The sequence below is a fragment of the Vicia villosa genome, linkage group LG5 (genome assembly GCF_029867415.1).
Source record: "Vicia villosa cultivar HV-30 ecotype Madison, WI linkage group LG5, Vvil1.0, whole genome shotgun sequence".
In the NCBI taxonomy this organism is placed as follows: Eukaryota; Viridiplantae; Streptophyta; class Magnoliopsida; order Fabales; family Fabaceae; genus Vicia; species Vicia villosa.
This window is the reverse complement of record NC_081184.1, coordinates 107,964,484-107,987,346: the sequence shown is the minus strand read 5'-3', so window position 1 is coordinate 107,987,346 and position 22,863 is coordinate 107,964,484. Positions and strand designations below refer to the sequence as shown.

The 22,863-nt window shown below is 34.8% G+C and overlaps 2 protein-coding genes across 2 annotated transcripts; both read left to right on the top strand.

The window, feature by feature from the left end:
* Positions 1 to 369: 369 nt before the first annotated feature.
* On the top strand, positions 370 to 1,335 carry LOC131605135 (uncharacterized). The gene has a single exon (XM_058877529.1). The coding sequence runs from the start codon at positions 370 to 372 to the stop codon at positions 1,333 to 1,335; it is 966 nt and encodes a 321-aa protein (XP_058733512.1).
* A 12,908-nt stretch (positions 1,336 to 14,243) lies between these two features.
* Positions 14,244 to 14,630, top strand: LOC131605134 (uncharacterized). The gene has a single exon (XM_058877528.1). The coding sequence runs from the start codon at positions 14,244 to 14,246 to the stop codon at positions 14,628 to 14,630; it is 387 nt and encodes a 128-aa protein (XP_058733511.1).
* The last annotated feature ends 8,233 nt before the right edge of the window (positions 14,631 to 22,863 follow it).

Below are 22,863 nucleotides of genomic sequence, written 5' to 3'. Positions count from 1 at the left end.
AAAAGTTATTCCAGCTACATGTGTCTTGGATTCGGCTGGTGGTCTCGAAGACACCATTTTTTCTGAAGAATTCCCTTGTATCTAGGCATATTCTTTATGTACATCTAAGAGGGAGTGTTATAGATGGCATGATTATGGATGTTCATCAATTAGGAGATTTCATATTAATTTCTATTTATTACATATGTCCTATAAATAGGACTCATTATATTTGAAATCGACACTGATAATGAGAACAATACAATATTATTTTTCTCTTCTATTTTCTCTCATTCATCTTTACTCCTATATTATATTGCTTTTTATTAAATTATAACAAATCTATGGTATATAATATTTAAGATGAAATATTTTCTCACACCATGGTAGATGGTGACCAGAAAAGGGAGAGGTCGGGGACGGGGGAGACCCCCGCGAATCTTGGGGCCTCCGACGCTGCAGAATCCATCGGAGCAACCGCAAATTGAGAAAGAAGAGACAACGGAGATCACCATGCCATCGACTGATAGCATTGAGGGGAACCGTAGCAACAATAGCATAGAGAAGAATATCAATGATGATGAGAGATTGAAAACAGAGGCTAACCCTAAATCTTCACCTGAAGAACCACGCAAACTATGGGTGGATGTCATCAGCAACAATTGCAAACCTGCCAATGGTATGAATCTTGAATTTGTAGCACCTTCAGTTGTTAATGGAGAAATCATAGTTGAAATTGAGAAATCGGATATTGAATCGGAGATTCTATACTGGGATTCAGCATTGATAATGTACGTATTAGGGGGAGAACTGAGTATGAACATGGTGGAACAATTCATGATACGAAATTGGAATACGGTTCAATTACTAGATCTTCTCTACCACGATGATGGATACTTCATCATGAGATTCAAGTCAATCAAGAAGAAGGAGGAGATACTAATGAATGGACCTTATACAATAAGGAACATGCCTATGCTCTTAAGAGATTGGAAGCCTGGTTTCAATATGAAGAATGACATGTTGCGAACCATTCCGATTTGGGTGAAGCTACCACAACTACCATTGGAACTATGGGGAGCTAAGAGCCTGAACAAGATTGGTAGTGCTATTGTTACACCGGTGGTCATAGATGAATGCACTGCCCAGAAATTGAGAGCTTCGTATGCCAGGATACTCATAGAAATTGATGCTACTCAACAAGTGCCTAAGGAGATCACTATACATAATCATGAGGGGAAAAAAGTCAAACAGGCCATAGAGTATGAGTGGATGCCTAAGTTCTGTGGGAGATGTCAAAAGTTTAGGCATAATTGTGCTACCAAGCGCATAATTCCACAATGGAAGCCTAAGTAGAAACAAACCACTGAAGATACTGGTAAAGAGACTGTAGCTGAGACTAGTAAAGAGCCAGAGCAAACACCAGTTGATGACACGCCTAAGGATGTGGTAATCATAAACAAGTCTGGAGCAGTAGAATGGTCATCTCCCAAAGGAGGTAGCATAGGGCATGGGACTAGCAGAAACAGAGGTAAGATTGCTAATCAAGTTCAATGTAGTAATGTTTTCAATGCTTTAGGGGATTGGATTGACCCCATAGGGCAAGAAGAACTAGATCCATGCTAGTTTCCTAGAATGCGATGGGGCTCAATAAGGTTGGTAAGTCGAGAGAGATTAGCTCCTATCTCTTGAATTTACAACCATACATTTGCATTTTATTAGAAACTAGAGTCAAAAGGGCCAAGGCTGACTTAATTAGGAGAAAGTTGAGGCTTCATGAACATTATGTTGACAACTATAATAATCATGAGAATGGAAGAATATGGTTGAGTTGGAACCCCCTGAGCACTGATATAAGTGTCACTAGCTGCACTGATCAAATGATCCATTGTAGGGTTACAAATCCCTCTGGAAATTTAAAATTTAACCTGACTGTTGTGTATGCTGTAACACCCTGGATTTCCGCTTACCCCGCAGGGCTTCCGGCCTACCAAGCATGTCACCAGCTTAATCAATAATCCCCCCTAGGTCCGCTTATCGGCTGCCCAGGAAATATTGTTTTTGCCTCCCGCAGGAATCGAACCATGTACCTAGGGGTTAAATACATATTCATAGCAATTCCTGCTACCAATTGACCATATGTAACACCCCGATATCCGCTGCACGCATCAACCGTGTCGGCCAACCGAGCATGTTACCGGCTTAATCAATAATCCCCCCTAGGTCCGCTTATCGGCTGCCCAGGAAATATTGTTTTTGCCTTCCGCAGGAATCGAACCATGTACCTAGGGGTTAAGTACATATTCATAGCAATTCCTGCTACCAATTGAGCTACTAGCTCAAGTGGTAGCAGGAATTGCTATGAATATGTACTTAACCCCTAGGTACATGGTTCGATTCCGGCGGGAGGCAAAAACAATATTTCCTAGGCAGCCGATAAGCGGACCTAGGGGGGATTATTGATTAAGCCGGTAACATGCTCGTTTGGCCGACACGGTTGATGCGTGCAGCGGATATCGGGGTGTTACATATGCTATGAATACCCTGGTTCACAGAAGGAGGCTATGGCAGGATATTGGTAACCTACCTAGAAATGATGATGAGCCTTGGTGAATTATTGGAGACTACAATAATGTTCTAAGGAGTAAAGATATAATAGGTGGTAATATGGTAACTGAAAAAGAGTTTATTGATTTGCAGACCATGATGGATATGTGTAGTTTGACTGAAATGGACAATCAAGGAGACTATTATACATGGCATAACAAGCATGAGAGGGATCCTATTTTCTCCAGGATTGACAGGGTGTTAGGGAATGTAGCATGGTTCCAGATAATGGATATGACACTGAGGCATCTCCCTCCTCATATTTATGACCATGTAACGCTGCAGCTTTGCAGGGATTCCCAACACACTAAAAAAAGGAGCCATTTTAAATTTGTGAATCATACTGTTGAATTAGAGGGATTTCAGGAAGAAGTTGCCTAGAGCTTGAATGTACCTATTAATGGCAGCCCTCCCCACATCCTGTGGGAAAAAATTAAGAGACTCAAGCCTATTCTTAAGAAGATGAGTAAGCCACTGACTGATATTCAGAGATCCATTCTGAAAGCTAGAGATGAGCTGAAGCAGTTACAACAAAGCCAGACTAATGATCATATGAATACTAATATTATGAAGAGCATTAAGAAAGTTTCTGATGAGATTATCAACTGGCAAGAGATTGAGGAGAAGGTGCTGCAGCAGAAAGCTAAAGTAGATTGGATAAAACTAGGAGATGGTAATAATCATTACTTCCATGCTTCCCTCAAAAGCAAAAACAAGACTAAAAGAATAATGTTGGGTAAACATGATGGCACTGACATAGTCTCTAATGAGGAGATAAAAGAGGAAGTGCTGATATATTATGGGGATCTCATGGGCAGAGAAGATATGAACATTCAGCATGTGGACATTAGTGTTATGAGGAAAGGCAGACAGTTATCCCTTGAGCTGAGACATGAAATGATTCAGGAGATTCAAGAGAAGGAAATTCATGATGCTCTGAAAGGCATGGGGGATTCTAAGGCACCTGGGCTAGATGGTTATAATGCCAAATTTTTCAAGAGTTGTTGGGACACTATTAAGAAGGATGTGGTGAATACTATCTCTTATTGGTTCAGGCACAACACTATGTTCAAAGGGTTTAATAGCACCCTAGTAACCCTTCTGCCCAAAACTACAGATGCAAAGAATCCTAAAGATTATATACCCATAGCTTGCTGCTCCATAGTGTACAAATTATACTCCAAGTGTTAACCAACAGACTGGCCAAAGTCATTGGTTCCATCATTGGGCTCAACCAAGCTGCATTCATACCAGGGTAACAAGTCCACAAACATATCCTTCTGGCTTATGAGATAATCAAAGGCTATATTAGGAAGCAAGGAACCCCTAGATGTATGATTCAATTAGACTTACAAAAAGCATATGATATGCTGAACTGGAAGGCCTTGGACACTATTCTTCATGAGATAGGTATACCTGACCAATTTGTTAACTGGATCATGAATGGTGTTACTACTGTGACTTATAGATACAACATCAATGGAGATCACTCTCAAATGCTAAGAGCAGCTAGGGGCATAAGGCAGGGTGATCCTATATAACCCTACCTGTTTGTGATTGCTATGGAGTACATGAGCAGATTACTCCACCAAATGCAGTCAGATCCTAAATTTCATCATCACTCCAGATGTAAGAAACTGGCTCTTACACATCTGACTTTTGCAGATGATGTTCTGCTCTTTGCTCGAGGAGATATTGAATTTTTTCAAATGATGAGTCACACTCTTCAGGTTTTCTCTGCTTCTACAGGTCTGAATGTAAATCCCATGAAATGCTATGTATACATGGGGTCTATAGAGGAGGATACATAGCAACAAATTCTGGATGTGACTAGGTTTAGAGAAGGAACTCTGCCTTTTAGGTACCTTGGTGTACCTCTTACTTGCAAGAGACTCTTAGTAGCTCATTATCTTCCCCTAATTGAAAAGATTCTTCATAAGCATCAACACTGGAATTCTAGATTGCTTCGTCAAGCTGTCATGGTGCAACTGGTGCAAAGTGTGATTTTTGCCATAGCCAACTATTGGCTTAAATGTTTTCCTATTCCCAAGAGTGTGCTGCAGAAAATCCAAATTGTTTGTAGGACTTTTGTATGGACTGGGGGCACTACTCCTAGTAGAAAAATTCCGGTTGCTTGGAAGACGATGTGTAAACGTCGAGTCAAAGGAGGTTATAATGTGATTGATCTGGATAGTTGGAACATAATTACTATGATGAAGCTTCTTTGGGACCTGAAGATGAAGACTGACTGCTTATGGGTGAAATGGATACACACTTACTTCATCAAAGAGAGAGATTTGATGCATATGATTATTCCCAATAATGCTTCCTGGATTTGCAAAGGTATCTTAAATGCTAGAACTCACACAACTGTGCTGCAGTTGCGATGGGAGAAAATCATGGTGGAGAAAAAATTCAAGATGGGTGATATGTATAAAGGGATGATGCAGCAGGATCCAAATGTTGATTGGTATATTCTGCTGGCAGGTAACATTGCTAGACCACGTGCTTCGTTCTATCTCTGGATGACTTGTCACCAAGACTGGCAACTAAAACTAGATTGAAGAAGTTTGGTATGGATATAAACACTAAATGTTGTTTCTGCTATGAAGAAGAAACACTAGAGCATTTGCTGTTTTATTGTGATCCCATGAAGTTCATTTGGCAGAGTATCATGCAGTGGATTGGGGTGATTCGTGTTCCTCTTCAGTGGCATAGTGAAGTCAAATGGATCTCTAGGTACTGCAGTGGTAAAGGGAAGAAGTGTGGCATGATGAAATTGGCTATAGCAGAAACAATTTACTATTGTTGGAAATATAGGAATGACACTTGCTTTGGACATACTTATGATAGAAACATTGTTGTAAATAACATCAAAGATACCATCATACATAGGGGATGGAGGATTAGAAAATATAGAGATTACATAGCTCAACTCTTATTGTAAGAGTTTGGTATAGGTTGGATCCTTAGTGATCACCTTGTTTTGTTTTTGTTTTTTGAATTAATCCAATATTTTATTGATTCAAAAAAAAAATTCTCACACCTAAACAATTAAACACAACCACACAACCACGATACCCAACTTCAAATCACAATAATAATCACAAAATCACATTAAAAACATCAAATTTTTAATATGAAAATCCTTTTTTAAAAGTGAGAAAACAAAAATCACATAACCTAATATAAGAAAATCTCTTACTATTTAAAATGATAAATACACAGAAACAGAGAAAAAAATTTATAATAACATGAGGAAACTACCACCATTATTAAAGGTGGAAATTAAACAACAAAAGAACACTTCATGAAAAGAAAATATAAAAACAATTTTAGAAAAATTAAAACTCCTTATAAAATATATCAAAATAATTAGTGATTTCAAATCTCCTTTCTTTTCTGATTAGTAATTTCAAATCTCCTTTCCTTTCTTATACACAAGGGCCAATACCAACCAAATCCATTACTTTTAAGACATTGATTCTTTTTCTTTTAAGTTTTGTGACTCCACTTAGGGGTCATCACTCAATAGAATAGTGGAGAAAAATCCTCTAAATTTTCTATCTGTTATGAATATTTATGATAGTGGATGTTCATCCTTCTTGTTGTTATTCATCTTCCTATTCCACCTTAATTAATATGATTTTTCATCTCCCTTGGGTCCTATAAATAAGACCCACATTGCAATGTAAAGTTTACCCTTTTAAAGAATATAATATAATATTGTTTTCTCTCTTCTCTTCCTCTTTTGATCTCTATATAGTTTTATTTAGTTCATAACATGTTATCAGCACGAAGTTCTCAAGTATGATTTTGAGGAGATCATTTTATTATATTTATGATATTCGGTAAATATAATCATGTTAGAACATTTAAAATTCTGCAATTTTATTGTAATTTTATTGTACAATGATTTTATTATAATTTTATGTTTAAGATTATGTAACTTTATTTGTCATAGAATTGATGTATGTTTAAGAATAATATAAAAAAAATCTCAGGTAGTAACTCAAAGTAAGATGAGTTTATGTTGTTAAAGTTATGGATAACATGTGTTGCTTTACAATGATTCTAATTATGATGGATAGTGCACAAATAAATTTGATTGTGTCAAAGGATGAAATGACTTCTTACATCCCAGAAGGATGGTTATAATTTTTAGATCATTGTTTGTAACAAAAGCAAAGCATCTCCGAAGGATAGCAAAATAATATTGTATAGTTCTTGAAGAAATCGTAATGTTGTATTTATTATTTTTCGTTTAAGATGGATCATAATTTTTTTTGTTTCTCATAGAAAAAGTTGAGAATTTTTTTTTGTTAAAGTCAGCATTACTTGAAAAGTATATACATGTCCAAATTTCTAATGTCATGAAAATAAATGATAGATGTTGGAAATTATGAACAATAATTTTCATGGGTGTTGTTCCAATATGACAAAGTTAAAGAGGATAAAAGTACCTATAGACAAAAGTGGAAATTGATTTCAAATCTGTCTGAAGGAATTTTGGTCAATTTTTTCACTATACATCGACCAGTGGAACTTGCCTTTAAAAATTGTCTGAACGAATTTTGGTCAGTTTTTGCTCTAACATCCACTCGTGGAAGTGCAATTAAATTTGTGTCATATTAGTGAAAGTTTGAATTTGATCTCCTTATTGGAGATGGAAGTGTCAAGAAATAAAATTTATGGAAATTTTATTTTTAAGTTTTATGGGTGTTTTAAATTTTATTTTCTAATAATAATATAGTGTGTTTCCTACTTGTTTGTTTACATAATTTACTATTTAAATAACCTATGTTTTTTTATGGGCGCTTATAACTTATTGTTAAAAAAATTATTATTGTTTTTAGAATGAATATGGACACTAGCTCTAGTAATGAAAATATGCGTCTTGCTGACAATGCAACAACCCACACAATTCTCAAGCATAAAAGATATTTCTCTAATTTAGTGAATCGAAAGACTGATGTCAGTACTATATCTGTCACCTCAAAAATAACCAAAGGCTCCGGAAGAGCCCATATGTTGTTACATGGTGGAACAATATTGCACATTGATAATGCATTATATTCCCCAAGTCCCATATAAATTTATTAAGTTTCAAAGATATCCGCCTAAATGGATACCATATTGAAACAGGAGATGATGGAGAGATTGGACATCTTTGTATTACAAAATACAATTCAAACATAAAATGTGTAATGGAAAAACTACCGACTTTATCCCATGGCTTGTACTACACTTATATTAGTACAACTGAAGCACATACAACTGTAAACCAGAAGTTTACAACTAATGATAAATTTCTAATTTGGCATGACCGGTTAGGCCATCCCGGTTATATAATAATGCGAAACATCTTTGAAAATTCATGCGGTCATCAATTAATGAGTAGGGAAATTATTCAATCAAATAAGTTCTCTTGCAGCTCTTGCTCGCAGGGGAAGTTGATAATTCGGCCATCACCATCAAAAATTGGAAATGAATCTATCAGTTTTTTAGAGCGTTTACATGGTGATATTTCTGGGCCAATACATCCATCATGTGGACCATTTAGATATTTTATGGTTTTAATTGATGCATCAACTAGATGGTCACATGTTTGTTTGTTGTCAACTCACAACTAGGAGTTTGCGAGATTGCTAGCTCAACTGATTCGAATAAGAGCTCATTTCCAGGATTATCCTGTCAAGAAAATTTATCTTGATAATGCTGCAGAATTTTCATCTCAAGCATTTAATGAGTATTGTATGTCTATTGGGCTTGACATTGAACACCCAGTAGCACATGTTCATACACAAAATGCACTTGCATAATCATTTATTAAATGAATAAAATTAATTGCAAGACCACTGATTATAAGATGCAAACTCCTAGTTTCAGCTTGGGGACATGCAATTTTGCATGATGCAACATTAATTCGCATCAGGCCAACGAGTTACCAGACCTCTTCCCCTTTACAATTATTTTTTGGTAAACAACCTAATATTTCCCATCTAATAATTTTTGGATGTGCGATGTATGTTTCAATTTCTCTACCACAGCGCAATAAGATGGATCCTCAAAGGAGGATGGGAATATATGTTGGATATGAATCTCCGTATATTATAAAGTACCTTGAACCAACAACAGGAGATTTATTCACTGCTCGCTTCGCTGATTGTCATTTTGATGAATCAAATTTTCCAGCATTAGGGGGAGAGAATAAGAAGCTGGAAAAAGAGATTAGTTGGAATGAATTATCATTATCTCATCTTGATCATTGAACAAAACAATGTGAACTAGAAATTCAAAAGATAATTCAGCTGCAAAACTTAGCAAATCAATTGCCAAATACATTCACTGATCCAAAAGGTGTGACTAAATCACATATACCAGCTGCAAATGCTCCAATAAAAATTGATATCCCTGTTGGACAATCCAATAACCACGTCTGAAGCGTGGCAGGCCAATTGGTTCCAAAGATAAAAATCCTCGAACAAGAAAGGGAGCTAAGAATAAAGATGGCCCAAGTGAGGATATAGAAAATCTAAAAGAATCGTCAGACATAATAAACATTTCATCTCTATAAGAGATTGATTAGGTACCTGAAACTCATGAAAATAAAGAGATCTTGATAAATTATGTCCAAAATGGAATACAATGGAACCGAAACGAAGTCGACATTGATGATGTTTTTGCATACAATAAGCGTTAAATGAGATAAATGGCAAAGAGGATGAGGAACCAACATCTATCCAAATTTGTAGACAAAGTGAGGACTGGCCAAAATGGAAAGATGCAATTGAAGCAGAATTAAACTCGCTCTACAAAAGACAAGTTTTTGGACCTGTAGTCCAAACACCTGAAGGTGTGAAGTCAGTTTGATACAGATGGGTTTTTATATGAAAACGAGATGAAAAAGGTGAAATTATGAGATACAAGGATTTTCCCAAAGACCAAGAATTGATTTTGATCAGACATATTCACCTGTAATGGATGCAAGCACTTTTCAATATCTAATAATCCTAGTAGCATATGAAGGGCTTAATTTGCACATGATAGATGTTGTAATAGCTTATATGTATGGTTCACTTGATAGTAAAATTTACATGAAACTTCCTGAAGGGTTCAATATACCAGATGCACACAACTCTGAATCTCGAGAACGCTACTCTATTAGATTGAACAAGTCTCTCTACGGGCTGAAACAATCTGGACGAATGTGGTATAATCGTCTAAGTGAATATTTGCTTAGAGAAGTATATACAAATAACTCCATTTGTCCTTGTATTTTTATAAAAAGATTAGGAAAGGAATTCGCAATAATAGTTGTCTATGTGGATGACATAAATATTATTGGAACTTCTTAAGAGCTCCCAAAAGCTATGAATTGTTTAAAGAAAGTGTTTGAGATGTAGGACTTAGGAAAGACAAAATTATGTCTAGGTCTGCAAATTGAACATTTGGACAAAGGAATATTTGTACTTCAAGAAGGCTATGTAGAAAAGTGTTAAAACGCTTCTATATGGACAAATGTCACCCGTTGTCTACTCCAATGGTTGTTAGATCATTAGATATGGAGAAAGATCCTTTCAAACCTCAAGAAAAGGATGAAGAATTGCTTGGTCCTGAAGTACCATATCTCAGTGCAATTGGAGCACTAATGTACCTTGCTAATTATACACGTCCTGATATATCATTTGTTGTAAATCTATTAGCAAGACACAGTTCTTCACTTACACAAAGACATTGGAACAGAATCAAGCATATACTTAGTTACCTTGGAGGTACAATAGACATGAGTTTGTTTTATACAAAAGTACCAGATTCGAATTAACAGGTTATGTAGATGCATGTTACTTGTCAGATCCTCATAATGGTATATCACAAACAGGTTATTTGTTTACATGTGGGGGTACATCTATTTCATGGAGATCGGTGAAATAAACCAAAGCAGCAACATCATCTAATCATGCAGAACTTTTAGCATTACGTGAGGCAAGTCGAGAATGCGTTTGGTTGAGATCCTTAATTCAGCACATCTAAAATACTTGTGGTTTATCTTTTGAAAAATTAAATACAACAATCATATATGAAGATAATACTGCATGCATCACTCAATTGAAAAATGGTTACATTAAAGGAGACCGGACAAAACACATTTCCCCAAAGTTCTTTTTTACTCATGATATCCAAAAGAATGGTGATATAAGTATCCAATAAATCTGTTCATGTGATAACCTTGCAGACTTTTTCATAAAGTCACTCCCAAGTAGAATTTTTAATCAACCAGTACACAAGATTAATCTTCATAGAAAAAGTGACCATTCAACTGAGGGGGAGAAATGAAAGGATATTGTACTCTTTTTCCTTCACTAGATTTTTTTCCACTGAGTTTTTTCTAGTAAGGTTTTAACGAGGCATATCCTCAATGGACATCGAAGGGGGAGTGTTATGAATATTTATGATAGCGGATGTCCATCCTTCTTCTTGTTGTTCATCTTCTTATTCCACCTTAATGAATATGATTTTTCATCTCCCTTGGGTCCTATAAATAAAACCCACATTACAATGTAAAGTTCACCCTTTTGAAGAATATAATAATATTGCCTTTTCTTTTCTCTTCCTCTTTTGATCTCTATATAGTTTTATTTAGTTCATAACACTATCAAAGTTTTATAACCAAGGAAAAATATGCGATCATTAAATTAAAGATCAATTATTATTTTAACAACTCACTCCAAGCATTCAGAAGAGTAATAAAATTTAAATAATAACATTATTTATTTTGTTTATCAATTTGCCCAACAGAAAACTTTGATTTTATTATTAATTTTATCCATTATATTATAGTGCACTCATTTCTATTTCTTTTTCATTAATATTTTTTTTAACTTTTTATTTATTATTTGTTTTCATATTTATTAAAAGAAATTAATATTTATCAAATTTTCATCAAAGTTGTGATGTCCTCTTTCGATCACAGTTGCAGGAATCAAACCATAATCTTATCTACCAAATACATCGTCAATTATCACTGCGTTAATTTTCATTGAACCAACAAACAATTGATACATTTTATATATTTATCTTTACGAATTTTCATTTAAAGATATCCATTTTATATATTTATATTTAAGAATTTTAATTTAATTCAAAGATAGTACAATTTTACTATTTTTAAATATTACTCCCTTCATTTTTTATTATAAGTCGCTTTAGAAAAAAATTGTATTTAAATATAAATTATTTTACAATTTCGATGAATAATTAATAATATTTTATCTATTATATCTTTAAATATTTATTATTCTATCTTCTTTCAATTATCATGAAGATAAATTTAGAAAAACCTTCATAATTTTTTATTTTTATATAATAAATTTTTTTAACATGTGTGTGAGAAGTTCAAAATAACTTATAATAAAAAATCAAGTAGTAGTAGACGATATTTACACCATTATCTCATGAATCATGACCTAACAAGTGTAAGACGAAAAAAAAAATCTAAATCGACTGACACACGAAAATTCTCAAAAGCAATAGACGATTTAAACTGATTTGTGCATACAAAATAAATAAATATCATTAAGTGCATGTTTGGTTTAGCAGTGATGAATAAAAAACTACGGTGAAAAATCACGATAACTCTCTTTTGTAGCTTCTAGTTTTCCATGGTAGAAAGACATGTATGTAGCCGTGCATTGGTTGAAAAAAAAGCTATTTCAAACTACATTTTACAATACCAACTTTACATATTATATATAAAATTAAGAGTGTGTTTCACGAGGATTTAGATTTTAGTATAAAAAAAAAGTTAACGAAAGTTTTAGGAGTATGAAAATATTTTTTAATAGAAAAATAAAAATACTTAAATAATTGTACAAAAATATTAACCTATGAATATGATACGTCAATTATTCATTTTTAAAGCATGATATCTTGGCCACTAGTTCATTTAAAAAATAATAATTTTTAAAAAAAATACATAAATTCAACTCATTATAATATTTTTTTATTTTGAATTTTTAAAGAATGTTCTTAGAGGTTATCATGACCCATAAAATTTTTAATAGCATTAAAATTAATATAGTTTCTAAGTTGAGTAAGAAGCTTAAATCAAATCCAATTCAATTTCAATCGGAGAAGATAAGAAGGATTCTTTTCATGGCGACTTGAATGCTTCAAGCCTTTTGGAATCACCCTGCCGGACCTAAAACCAGTCAGTTACTTCACGTTTTTTGGTTTTTTTCGTATTGCTTTGTGTTTTTGTTTGTGAATTCGTTGTTTTCCTTTTGATACGGTATCTCTGATCTAGTCAGCTATTTGATTTGGATTCTAATCAGTGATTCATTAGATGGTAAATGTTTAATTCTTGATTACTGATTTATGATTTATTACAAGGTCAATGCTTAATCTGGCTTTTGATTGCTTTTTAGAAAAGGGGTTATTTTTTAGGGTGAAGGGATGCAAAAAATTATTATTAGAAATTGGGGATTTGTTTACTAGTTTTTTTGTTCTTATTTCATTTTAATTTAGGATTTTGCTTGATATGTTTATTGCGATGTCTTGTAATATCTTAATTGTTAGTTTTTTATTGGACAATATATGACTTGAACATATGCTTAACATGTACTTATAAGTGGAAGAAATTCTTACCCTACAAACCACCGATTTTGTAGGAATGAATTAGACCTAACCATAATTCTTAATATCCATGTTTCATGAAACATGAACTTATTATTCATACTATTGAAGATTTAGAATTATAGAACGAAATTGTTGCATGTATGATGAGCGAAGGTAGCATAATTTAGACTTTTTGTAGATAAAAACACCCTAAAATCACTATTATAAGCAAATTTAATTTTTTTTAGTTCAATTCATTTGTTGATGTATCTAGTCTATATATGTAAACTATCATCTGCTCAAAAAAGTTCTGTAGTACCAAATACATATTGAAATTTGTGATTAAAAAGTGAAAAGTGAAAAAAAAAGTGAAAAGTGAAAAAATGGAAAGTGAAAAAGTGAGTTGGAAAAAACTACAAAATACATTTTTTGTCCCCTACTTATAAATTTAGACTAAAATAACAAAATAGTATTTTTGTGATTTTCAAAATAACAAATTTTCCTAGATTTACATTATTTAACTCATTTAAGACATACTAGTTCAACTATGCCAATTATCATATAAAATTTTATTAATCTATATGTAAATATTTAAAGTATAAAATATTATATACAGTTAATTAATTCTAATCATCATCAGATTTTTATAAATATTTTATTTTATTTAATAAAATCTATAAAATTAGATTGTTATAAATTTTTTCAGACTAATCCAACATAAAAATTAGATTCATTTTTGATTTTTGACGGGAACTAAAAATTAAATTCATAAATATATCTCTCTTGAGTAAAAAAAGCATGGACGGTCCCGATTGGCTACAACACAACGAACCACAAACGTGAACCATCCCAATCCCAAAACCTGGAAACTAAACATCACATTCTTTAACTAGTACTCTTTAGAGAGAGAGAGACAAAAGGTTTTCGTAAAGAGCAAGATCGAGACTTCAAAAACCAAATTCCCAAAATTTAGAAAAAAAACCAAAAATTCGTCATTGTTAGAGGTGGATCGGAGGTCCAGGCGGATATGGTTAGTTACCATGGAAGGAGTTGGGGCCCGACTGGGGCGGTCCTCGACCCGTTACGGACCGGCAACGGTTTTCACTAGACCGGTGAGAAAGTGGAAGAAGAAATGGGTTCACGTTTCACCTTCTTCCGCTTCTTCTAATTCCAAGAACAACACCAATCACAATCGCGGTTCTTCTAACAATACTTATAATAACGATTCTCATCTTCTTCTTCTTTATAAGTGGACCACTATTACTGAAAGCCAGAACGCCAACAATAACGGAAGTAATGGGAACGTTAAGGACGCGCAGATTGAACCGGTGGAAGAGCCTCCCCGGAGGAAATTTAAATATGTTCCGGTAATTTCTTTACGATGCAATTCTTGTGTTTTCTTTATTGGTTTCAGTTTTATTGGATGAGGATTAATTGATAGGGTTTTGTGGACGCTGATTGTTTTTTGCGTTTCTGTTAATTGTTGCACTTTTGAAAAAAAAAAGCGTGTCTTTGTCGGATACGGAAGCGACACTACACTTGTGATTAAGTTCAATGATGTCATGTCTGGTGTCAGAGCTAGCAATCTTAATTTTGTTTTGATAATTTTTATATTTGAGTGTTGGTAAGATAGTAAAATCCCTTTTTGGCGGCTTTCTGAATCACACAAGTATAGGAACCAATTAATTATCTGCTTAACTTTTCAGTATTGCCTGGACTATAACTTATAAGTTGGTTTACAGTTTAGCGGAACTTGAATTAGGAACGCGATTTATGACTTTTTGTTTAAGCAATGAAATTCACTTTGCCGTGAATGTCCCGAGATGGAAATGGAGATATGGATGCCTTGTGGGAAACGTGAAATTCACTTTACCGTGTGATTGTCCCGAGATGGAAATGGAGATATGGATGCCTTGTCGGAAACGTGAAATTCACTTTACCGTGATTGTCCCGAGATGGAAATGGAGATATGGATGCCTTGTGGGAAACGTGAAATTCACTTTACCGTGAATGTCCCGAGATGGAAATGGAGATATGGATGCCTTGTGGGAAACGTGAAATTCACTTTACCGTGAATGTCCCGAGATAGAAATGGAGATATGGATGCCTTGTGGGAAACGTGAAATTCACACAGTGTGATTGTCCCGAGATGGAAATGGAGATAGGGATGCCTTGTGGGAAACGTGAAATTCACTTTACCGTGATTGTCCCGAGATGGAAATGGAGATATGGATGCCATGTGGGAAATGTGAAACTCACTTTACCGTGAATGTCCCGAGTTGGAAATGGAGATATGGATGCCTTGTGGGATATGTGTTGAGTGTTGTGGGGACGAAATAAAGTTAACCAATGACTTTTTATTTTAGAAATGAAATTCACTTTACCGTGAATGTCCTGAGATTGAAATGGAGATATGGATGCCTTGTGGGAAATGTGTTGAGTACTATGGGGACAATATAAAGTTAACCGATGACCTTTTGTTTAAGAAATGAAATTCACTTTACCGTGAATGTCCCGAGATGGAAATGGAGATATGGATGCCTTGTGGGAAATGTGTTGAGTGCTGTCGGGAGGAAATAGAGTTAACCGATGAGAACTCCTATAAATGCGGTGGTAGTTATTTTGTTCGAGGATAGGATTTGGAAAGTGATTTATGATAAATGAAAGTTTGCGTCTTGTGTGATATGATGAATATAAGAACAACTCTATTGCTGAAAGTGCGTCACAATGAGAATAAAAGAGTGTTGGAGGAAGAGATGGATTATTTTGGTGAAAATGAAAGGAAAATATGTCATTACATAGTGGTCATTGGCCCTAGACAGAGTCTAATGGTAAAGGAGGATCTAGTTAGCAAAGATGTTGATATTTCTCAAATTATTATTCAATAATTTTTTAGTCTTTATTCATGTCAAAATACAGATCTCTCCATTGTGTCAGTATATTCCATAGGGTTATTTCTTAATACATCTCTTGGGATGGATTGTTGATTACATTTTCAGAATATTGTATAATATCATTTCATTTACTAGGAATATTTTTAGGATTATTGATTGATTATCTCAGATAAGCTTTTCTTGTCTGTTCTATTATATATTAGCCTATTAGGCAGTATGTTGTTATTGTGATAGAGAAAATAGTGGTTCATTCATTCAACTGGAAACCCTCAATTTAGTTCTTAAAAGATTAGCAAGATCAAGTTAGTCTTCTAATGACATGAATGACATTGGATTGCTGATAGATTAAAAGTTCAGCTGTTAACACAATGACACTGTCAAATGATTTTGTTTTCTAAACAACACTCGGTTGATGTTCATATACCTAGACCTAACCCTTGGATTTGTTCTGTGTAGTACAGCTGCGGATTTTTACTTTTTTAGATAGGGCTTGTCATATACATATACTGAACATAATAGAATATTTTGTTTTGTTCTCTTTGATCCACACTTCACAACAATCCATTTAGTGGAATTAAAACATAGCACTTTTAAACGCGGTTTCTGACTTTTTGTTTAAGAAATAAAATTCACTTTACCGTGATTGTCCCGAGATGGAAACGGACATACGGAAGCCTTGTGGGAAACGTGAAATTCACTTTACCGTGATTGTCCCGAGATGGAAATGGAGATATGGATGCCTTGTGGGAAACGTGAAATTCACTTTACCGTGAATGTCCCGAGATGGAAATGGAGATATGGATGCCTTGTGGGAAACGTGAAATTCACTTTACCGTGAATGTCCCGAGATAGAAATGGAGATATGGATGCCTTGTGGGAAACGTGAAATTCACACAGTGTGATTGTCCTGAGATGGAAATGGAGATAGGGATGCCTTGTGGGAAACGTGAAATTCACTTTACCGTGATTGTCCCGAGATGGAAATGGAGATATGGATGCCATGTGGGAAATGTGAAACTCACTTTACCGTGAATGTCCCGAGTTGGAAATGGAGATATGGATGCCTTGTGGGATATGTGTTGAGTGTTGTGGGGACGAAATAAAGTTAACCAATGACTTTTTATTTTAGAAATGAAATTCACTTTACCGTGAATGTCCTGAGATTGAAATGGAGATATGGATGCCTTGTGGGAAATGTGTTGAGTACTATGGGGACAATATAAAGTTAACCGATGACCTTTTGTTTAAGAAATGAAATTCACTTTACCGTGAATGTCCCGAGATGGAAATGGAGATATGGATGCCTTGTGGGAAATGTGTTGAGTGCTGTCGGGAGGAAATAGAGTTAACCGATGAGAACTCCTATAAATGCGGTGGTAGTTATTTTGTTCGAGGATAGGATTTGGAAAGTGATTTATGATAAATGAAAGTTTGCGTCTTGTGTGATATGATGAATATAAGAACAACTCTATTGCTGAAAGTGCGTCACAATGAGAATAAAAGAGTGTTGGAGGAAGAGATTGATTATTTTGGTGAAAATGAAAGGAAAATATGTCATTACATAGTGGTCATTGGCCCTAGACAGAGTCTAATGGTAAAGGAGGATCTAGTTAGCAAAGATGTTGATATTTCCCAAATTATTATTCAATAATTTTTTAGTCTTTATTCATGTCAAAATACAGATCTCTCCATTGTGTCGGTATATTCCGTAGGGTTATTTCTTAATACATCTCTTGGGATGGATTGTTGATTACATTTTCAGAATATTGTATAATATCATTTCATTTACTAGGAATATTTTTAGGATTATTGATTGATTATCTCAGATAAGCTTTTCTTGTCTGTTCTATTATATATTAGCCTATTAGGCAGTATTTTGTTATTGTGATAGAGAAAATAGTGGTTCATTCATTCAACTGGAAACCCTCAATTTAGTTCTTAAAAGATTAGCAAGATCAAGTTAGTCTTCTAATGACATGAATGACATTGGATTGCTGATAGATTAAAAGTTCAGCTGTTAACACAATGACACTGTCAAATGATTTTGTTTTCTAAACAACACTCGGTTGATGTTCATATACCTAGACCTAACCCTTGGATTTGTTCTGTGTAGTAAAGCTGCGGATTTTTACTTTTTTAGATAGGGCTTGTCATATACATATACTGAACATAATAGAATATTTTGTTTTGTTCTCTTTGATCCACACTTCACAACAATCCATTTAGTGGAATTAAAACATAGCACTTTTAAACGCGGTTTCTGACTTTTTGTTTAAGAAATAAAATTCACTTTACCGTGATTGTCCCGAGATGGAAATGGAGATATGGAAGCCTTGTCGGAAACGTGAAATTCACTTTACCGTGATTGTCCCGAGATGGAAATGGAGATATGGATGCCTTGTGGGAAACGTGAAATTCACTTTACCGTGAATGTCCCGAGATGGAAATGGAGATATGGATGCCTTGTGGGAAACGTGAAATTCACTTTACCGTGAATGTCCCGAGATAGAAATGGAGATATGGATGCCTTGTGGGAAACGTGAAATTCACACAGTGTGATTGTCCCGAGATGGAAATGGAGATAGGGATGCCTTGTGGGAAACGTGAAATTCACTTTACCGTGATTGTCCCGAGATGGAAATGGAGATATGGATGCCATGTGGGAAATGTGAAACTCACTTTACCGTGAATGTCCCGAGTTGGAAATGGAGATATGGATGCCTTGTGGGATATGTGTTGAGTGTTGTGGGGACGAAATAAAGTTAACCAATGACTTTTTATTTTAGAAATGAAATTCACTTTACCGTGAATGTCCTGAGATTGAAATGGAGATATGGATGCCTTGTGGGAAATGTGTTGAGTACTATGGGGACAATATAAAGTTAACCGATGACCTTTTGTTTAAGAAATGAAATTCACTTTACCGTGAATGTCCCGAGATGGAAATGGAGATATGGATGCCTTGTGGGAAATGTGTTGAGTGCTGTCGGGAGGAAATAGAGTTAACCGATGAGAACTCCTATAAATGCGGTGGTAGTTATTTTGTTCGAGGATAGGATTTGGAAAGTGATTTATGATAAATGAAAGTTTGCGTCTTGTGTGATATGATGAATATAAGAACAACTCTATTGCTGAAAGTGCGTCACAATGAGAATAAAAGAGTGTTGGAGGAAGAGATGGATTATTTTGGTGAAAATGAAAGGAAAATATGTCATTACATAGTGGTCATTGGCCCTAGACAGAGTCTAATGGTAAAGGAGGATCTAGTTAGCAAAGATGTTGATATTTCCCAAATTATTATTCAATAATTTTTTAGTCTTTATTCATGTCAAAATACAGATCTCTCCATTGTGTCGGTATATTCCATAGGGTTATTTCTTAATACATCTCTTGGGATGGATTGTTGATTACATTTTCAGAATATTGTATAATATCATTTCATTTACTAGGAATATTTTTAGGATTATTGATTGATTATCTCAGATAAGCTTTTCTTGTCTGTTCTATTATATATTAGCCTATTAGGCAGTATTTTGTTATTGTGATAGAGAAAATAGTGGTTCATTCATTCAACTGGAAACCCTCAATTTAGTTCTTAAAAGATTAGCAAGATCAAGTTAGTCTTCTAATGACATGAATGACATTGGATTGCTGATAGATTAAAAGTTCAGCTGTTAACACAATGACACTGTCAAATGATTTTGTTTTCTAAACAACACTCGGTTGATGTTCATATACCTAGACCTAACCCTTGGATTTGTTCTGTGTAGTACAGCTGCGGATTTTTACTTTTTTAGATAGGGCTTGTCATATACATATACTGAACATAATAGAATATTTTGTTTTGTTCTCTTTGATCCACACTTCACAACAATCCATTTAGTGGAATTAAAACATAGCACTTTTAAACGCGGTTTCTGACTTTTTGTTTAAGAAATAAAATTCACTTTACCGTGATTGTCCCGAGATGGAAACGGAGATACGGAAGCCTTGTGGGAAACGTGAAATTCACTTTACCGTGATTGTCCCGAGATGGAAATGGAGATATGGATGCCTTGTGGGAAACGTGAAATTCACTTTACCGTGAATGTCCCGAGATGGAAATGGAGATATGGATGCCTTGTGGGAAACGTGAAATTCACTTTACCGTGAATGTCCCGAGATAGAAATGGAGATATGGATGCCTTGTGGGAAACGTGAAATTCACACAGTGTGATTGTCCCGAGATGGAAATGGAGATAGGGATGCCTTGTGGGAAACGTGAAATTCACTTTACCGTGATTGTCCCGAGATGGAAATGGAGATATGGATGCCATGTGGGAAATGTGAAACTCACTTTACCGTGAATGTCCCGAGTTGGAAATGGAGATATGGATGCCTTGTGGGATATGTGTTGAGTGTTGTGGGGACGAAATAAAGTTAACCAATGACTTTTTATTTTAGAAATGAAATTCACTTTACCGTGAATGTCCTGAGATTGAAATGGAGATATGGATGCCTTGTGGGAAATGTGTTGAGTACTATGGGGACAATATAAAGTTAACCGATGACCTTTTGTTTAAGAAATGAAATTCACTTTACCGTGAATGTCCCGAGATGGAAATGGAGATATGGATGCCTTGTGGGAAATGTGTTGAGTGCTGTCGGGAGGAAATAGAGTTAACCGATGAGAACTCCTATAAATGCGGTGGTAGTTATTTTGTTCGAGGATAGGATTTGGAAAGTGATTTATGATAAATGAAAGTTTGCGTCTTGTGTGATATGATGAATATAAGAACAACTCTATTGCTGAAAGTGCGTCACAATGAGAATAAAAGAGTGTTGGAGGAAGAGATGGATTATTTTGGTGAAAATGAAAGGAAAATATGTCATTACATAGTGGTCATTGGCCCTAGACAGAGTCTAATGGTAAAGGAGGATCTAGTTAGCAAAGATGTTGATATTTCCCAAATTATTATTCAATAATTTTTTAGTCTTTATTCATGTCAAAATACAGATCTCTCCATTGTGTCGGTATATTCCGTAGGGTTATTTCTTAATACATCTCTTGGGATGGATTGTTGATTACATTTTCAGAATATTGTATAATATCATTTCATTTACTAGGAATATTTTTAGGATTATTGATTGATTATCTCAGATAAGCTTTTCTTGTCTGTTCTATTATATATTAGCCTATTAGGCAGTATTTTGTTATTGTGATAGAGAAAATAGTGGTTCATTCATTCAACTGGAAACCCTCAATTTAGTTCTTAAAAGATTAGCAAGATCAAGTTAGTCTTCTAATGACATGAATGACATTGGATTGCTGATAGATTAAAAGTTCAGCTGTTAACACAATGACACTGTCAAATGATTTTGTTTTCTAAACAACACTCGGTTGATGTTCATATACCTAGACCTAACCCTTGGATTTGTTCTGTGTAGTACAGCTGCGGATTTTTACTTTTTTAGATAGGGCTTGTCATATACATATACTGAACATAATAGAATATTTTGTTTTGTTCTCTTTGATCCACACTTCACAACAATCCATTTAGTGGAATTAAAACATAGCACTTTTAAACGCGGTTTCTGACTTTTTGTTTAAGAAATAAAATTCACTTTACCGTGATTGTCCCGAGATGGAAACGGAGATACGGAAGCCTTGTGGGAAACGTGAAATTCACTTTACCGTGATTGTCCCGAGATGGAAATGGAGATATGGATGCCTTGTGGGAAACGTGAAATTCACTTTACCGTGAATGTCCCGAGATGGAAATGGAGATATGGATGCCTTGTGGGAAACGTGAAATTCACTTTACCGTGAATGTCCCGAGATAGAAATGGAGATATGGATGCCTTGTGGGAAACGTGAAATTCACACAGTGTGATTGTCCCGAGATGGAAATGGAGATAGGGATGCCTTGTGGGAAACGTGAAATTCACTTTACCGTGATTGTCCCGAGATGGAAATGGAGATATGGATGCCATGTGGGAAATGTGAAACTCACTTTACCGTGAATGTCCCGAGTTGGAAATGGAGATATGGATGCCTTGTGGGATATGTGTTGAGTGTTGTGGGGACGAAATAAAGTTAACCAATGACTTTTTATTTTAGAAATGAAATTCACTTTACCGTGAATGTCCTGAGATTGAAATGGAGATATGGATGCCTTGTGGGAAATGTGTTGAGTACTATGGGGACAATATAAAGTTAACCGATGACCTTTTGTTTAAGAAATGAAATTCACTTTACCGTGAATGTCCCGAGATGGAAATGGAGATATGGATGCCTTGTGGGAAATGTGTTGAGTGCTGTCGGGAGGAAATAGAGTTAACCGATGAGAACTCCTATAAATGCGGTGGTAGTTATTTTGTTCGAGGATAGGATTTGGAAAGTGATTTATGATAAATGAAAGTTTGCGTCTTGTGTGATATGATGAATATAAGAACAACTCTATTGCTGAAAGTGCGTCACAATGAGAATAAAAGAGTGTTGGAGGAAGAGATGGATTATTTTGGTGAAAATGAAAGGAAAATATGTCATTACATAGTGGTCATTGGCCCTAGACAGAGTCTAATGGTAAAGGAGGATCTAGTTAGCAAAGATGTTGATATTTCCCAAATTATTATTCAATAATTTTTTAGTCTTTATTCATGTCAAAATACAGATCTCTCCATTGTGTCGGTATATTCCGTAGGGTTATTTCTTAATACATCTCTTGGGATGGATTGTTGATTACATTTTCAGAATATTGTATAATATCATTTCATTTACTAGGAA

Bases quoted from the DNA above. Each gene is read 5' to 3' on its own strand.
- LOC131605135 (XM_058877529.1), top strand. From the start codon at position 370: ATGGTGACCAGAAAAGGGAGAGGTCGGGGACGGGGGAGACCCCCGCGA.
- LOC131605134 (XM_058877528.1), top strand. From the start codon at position 14,244: ATGGAAGGAGTTGGGGCCCGACTGGGGCGGTCCTCGACCCGTTACGGA.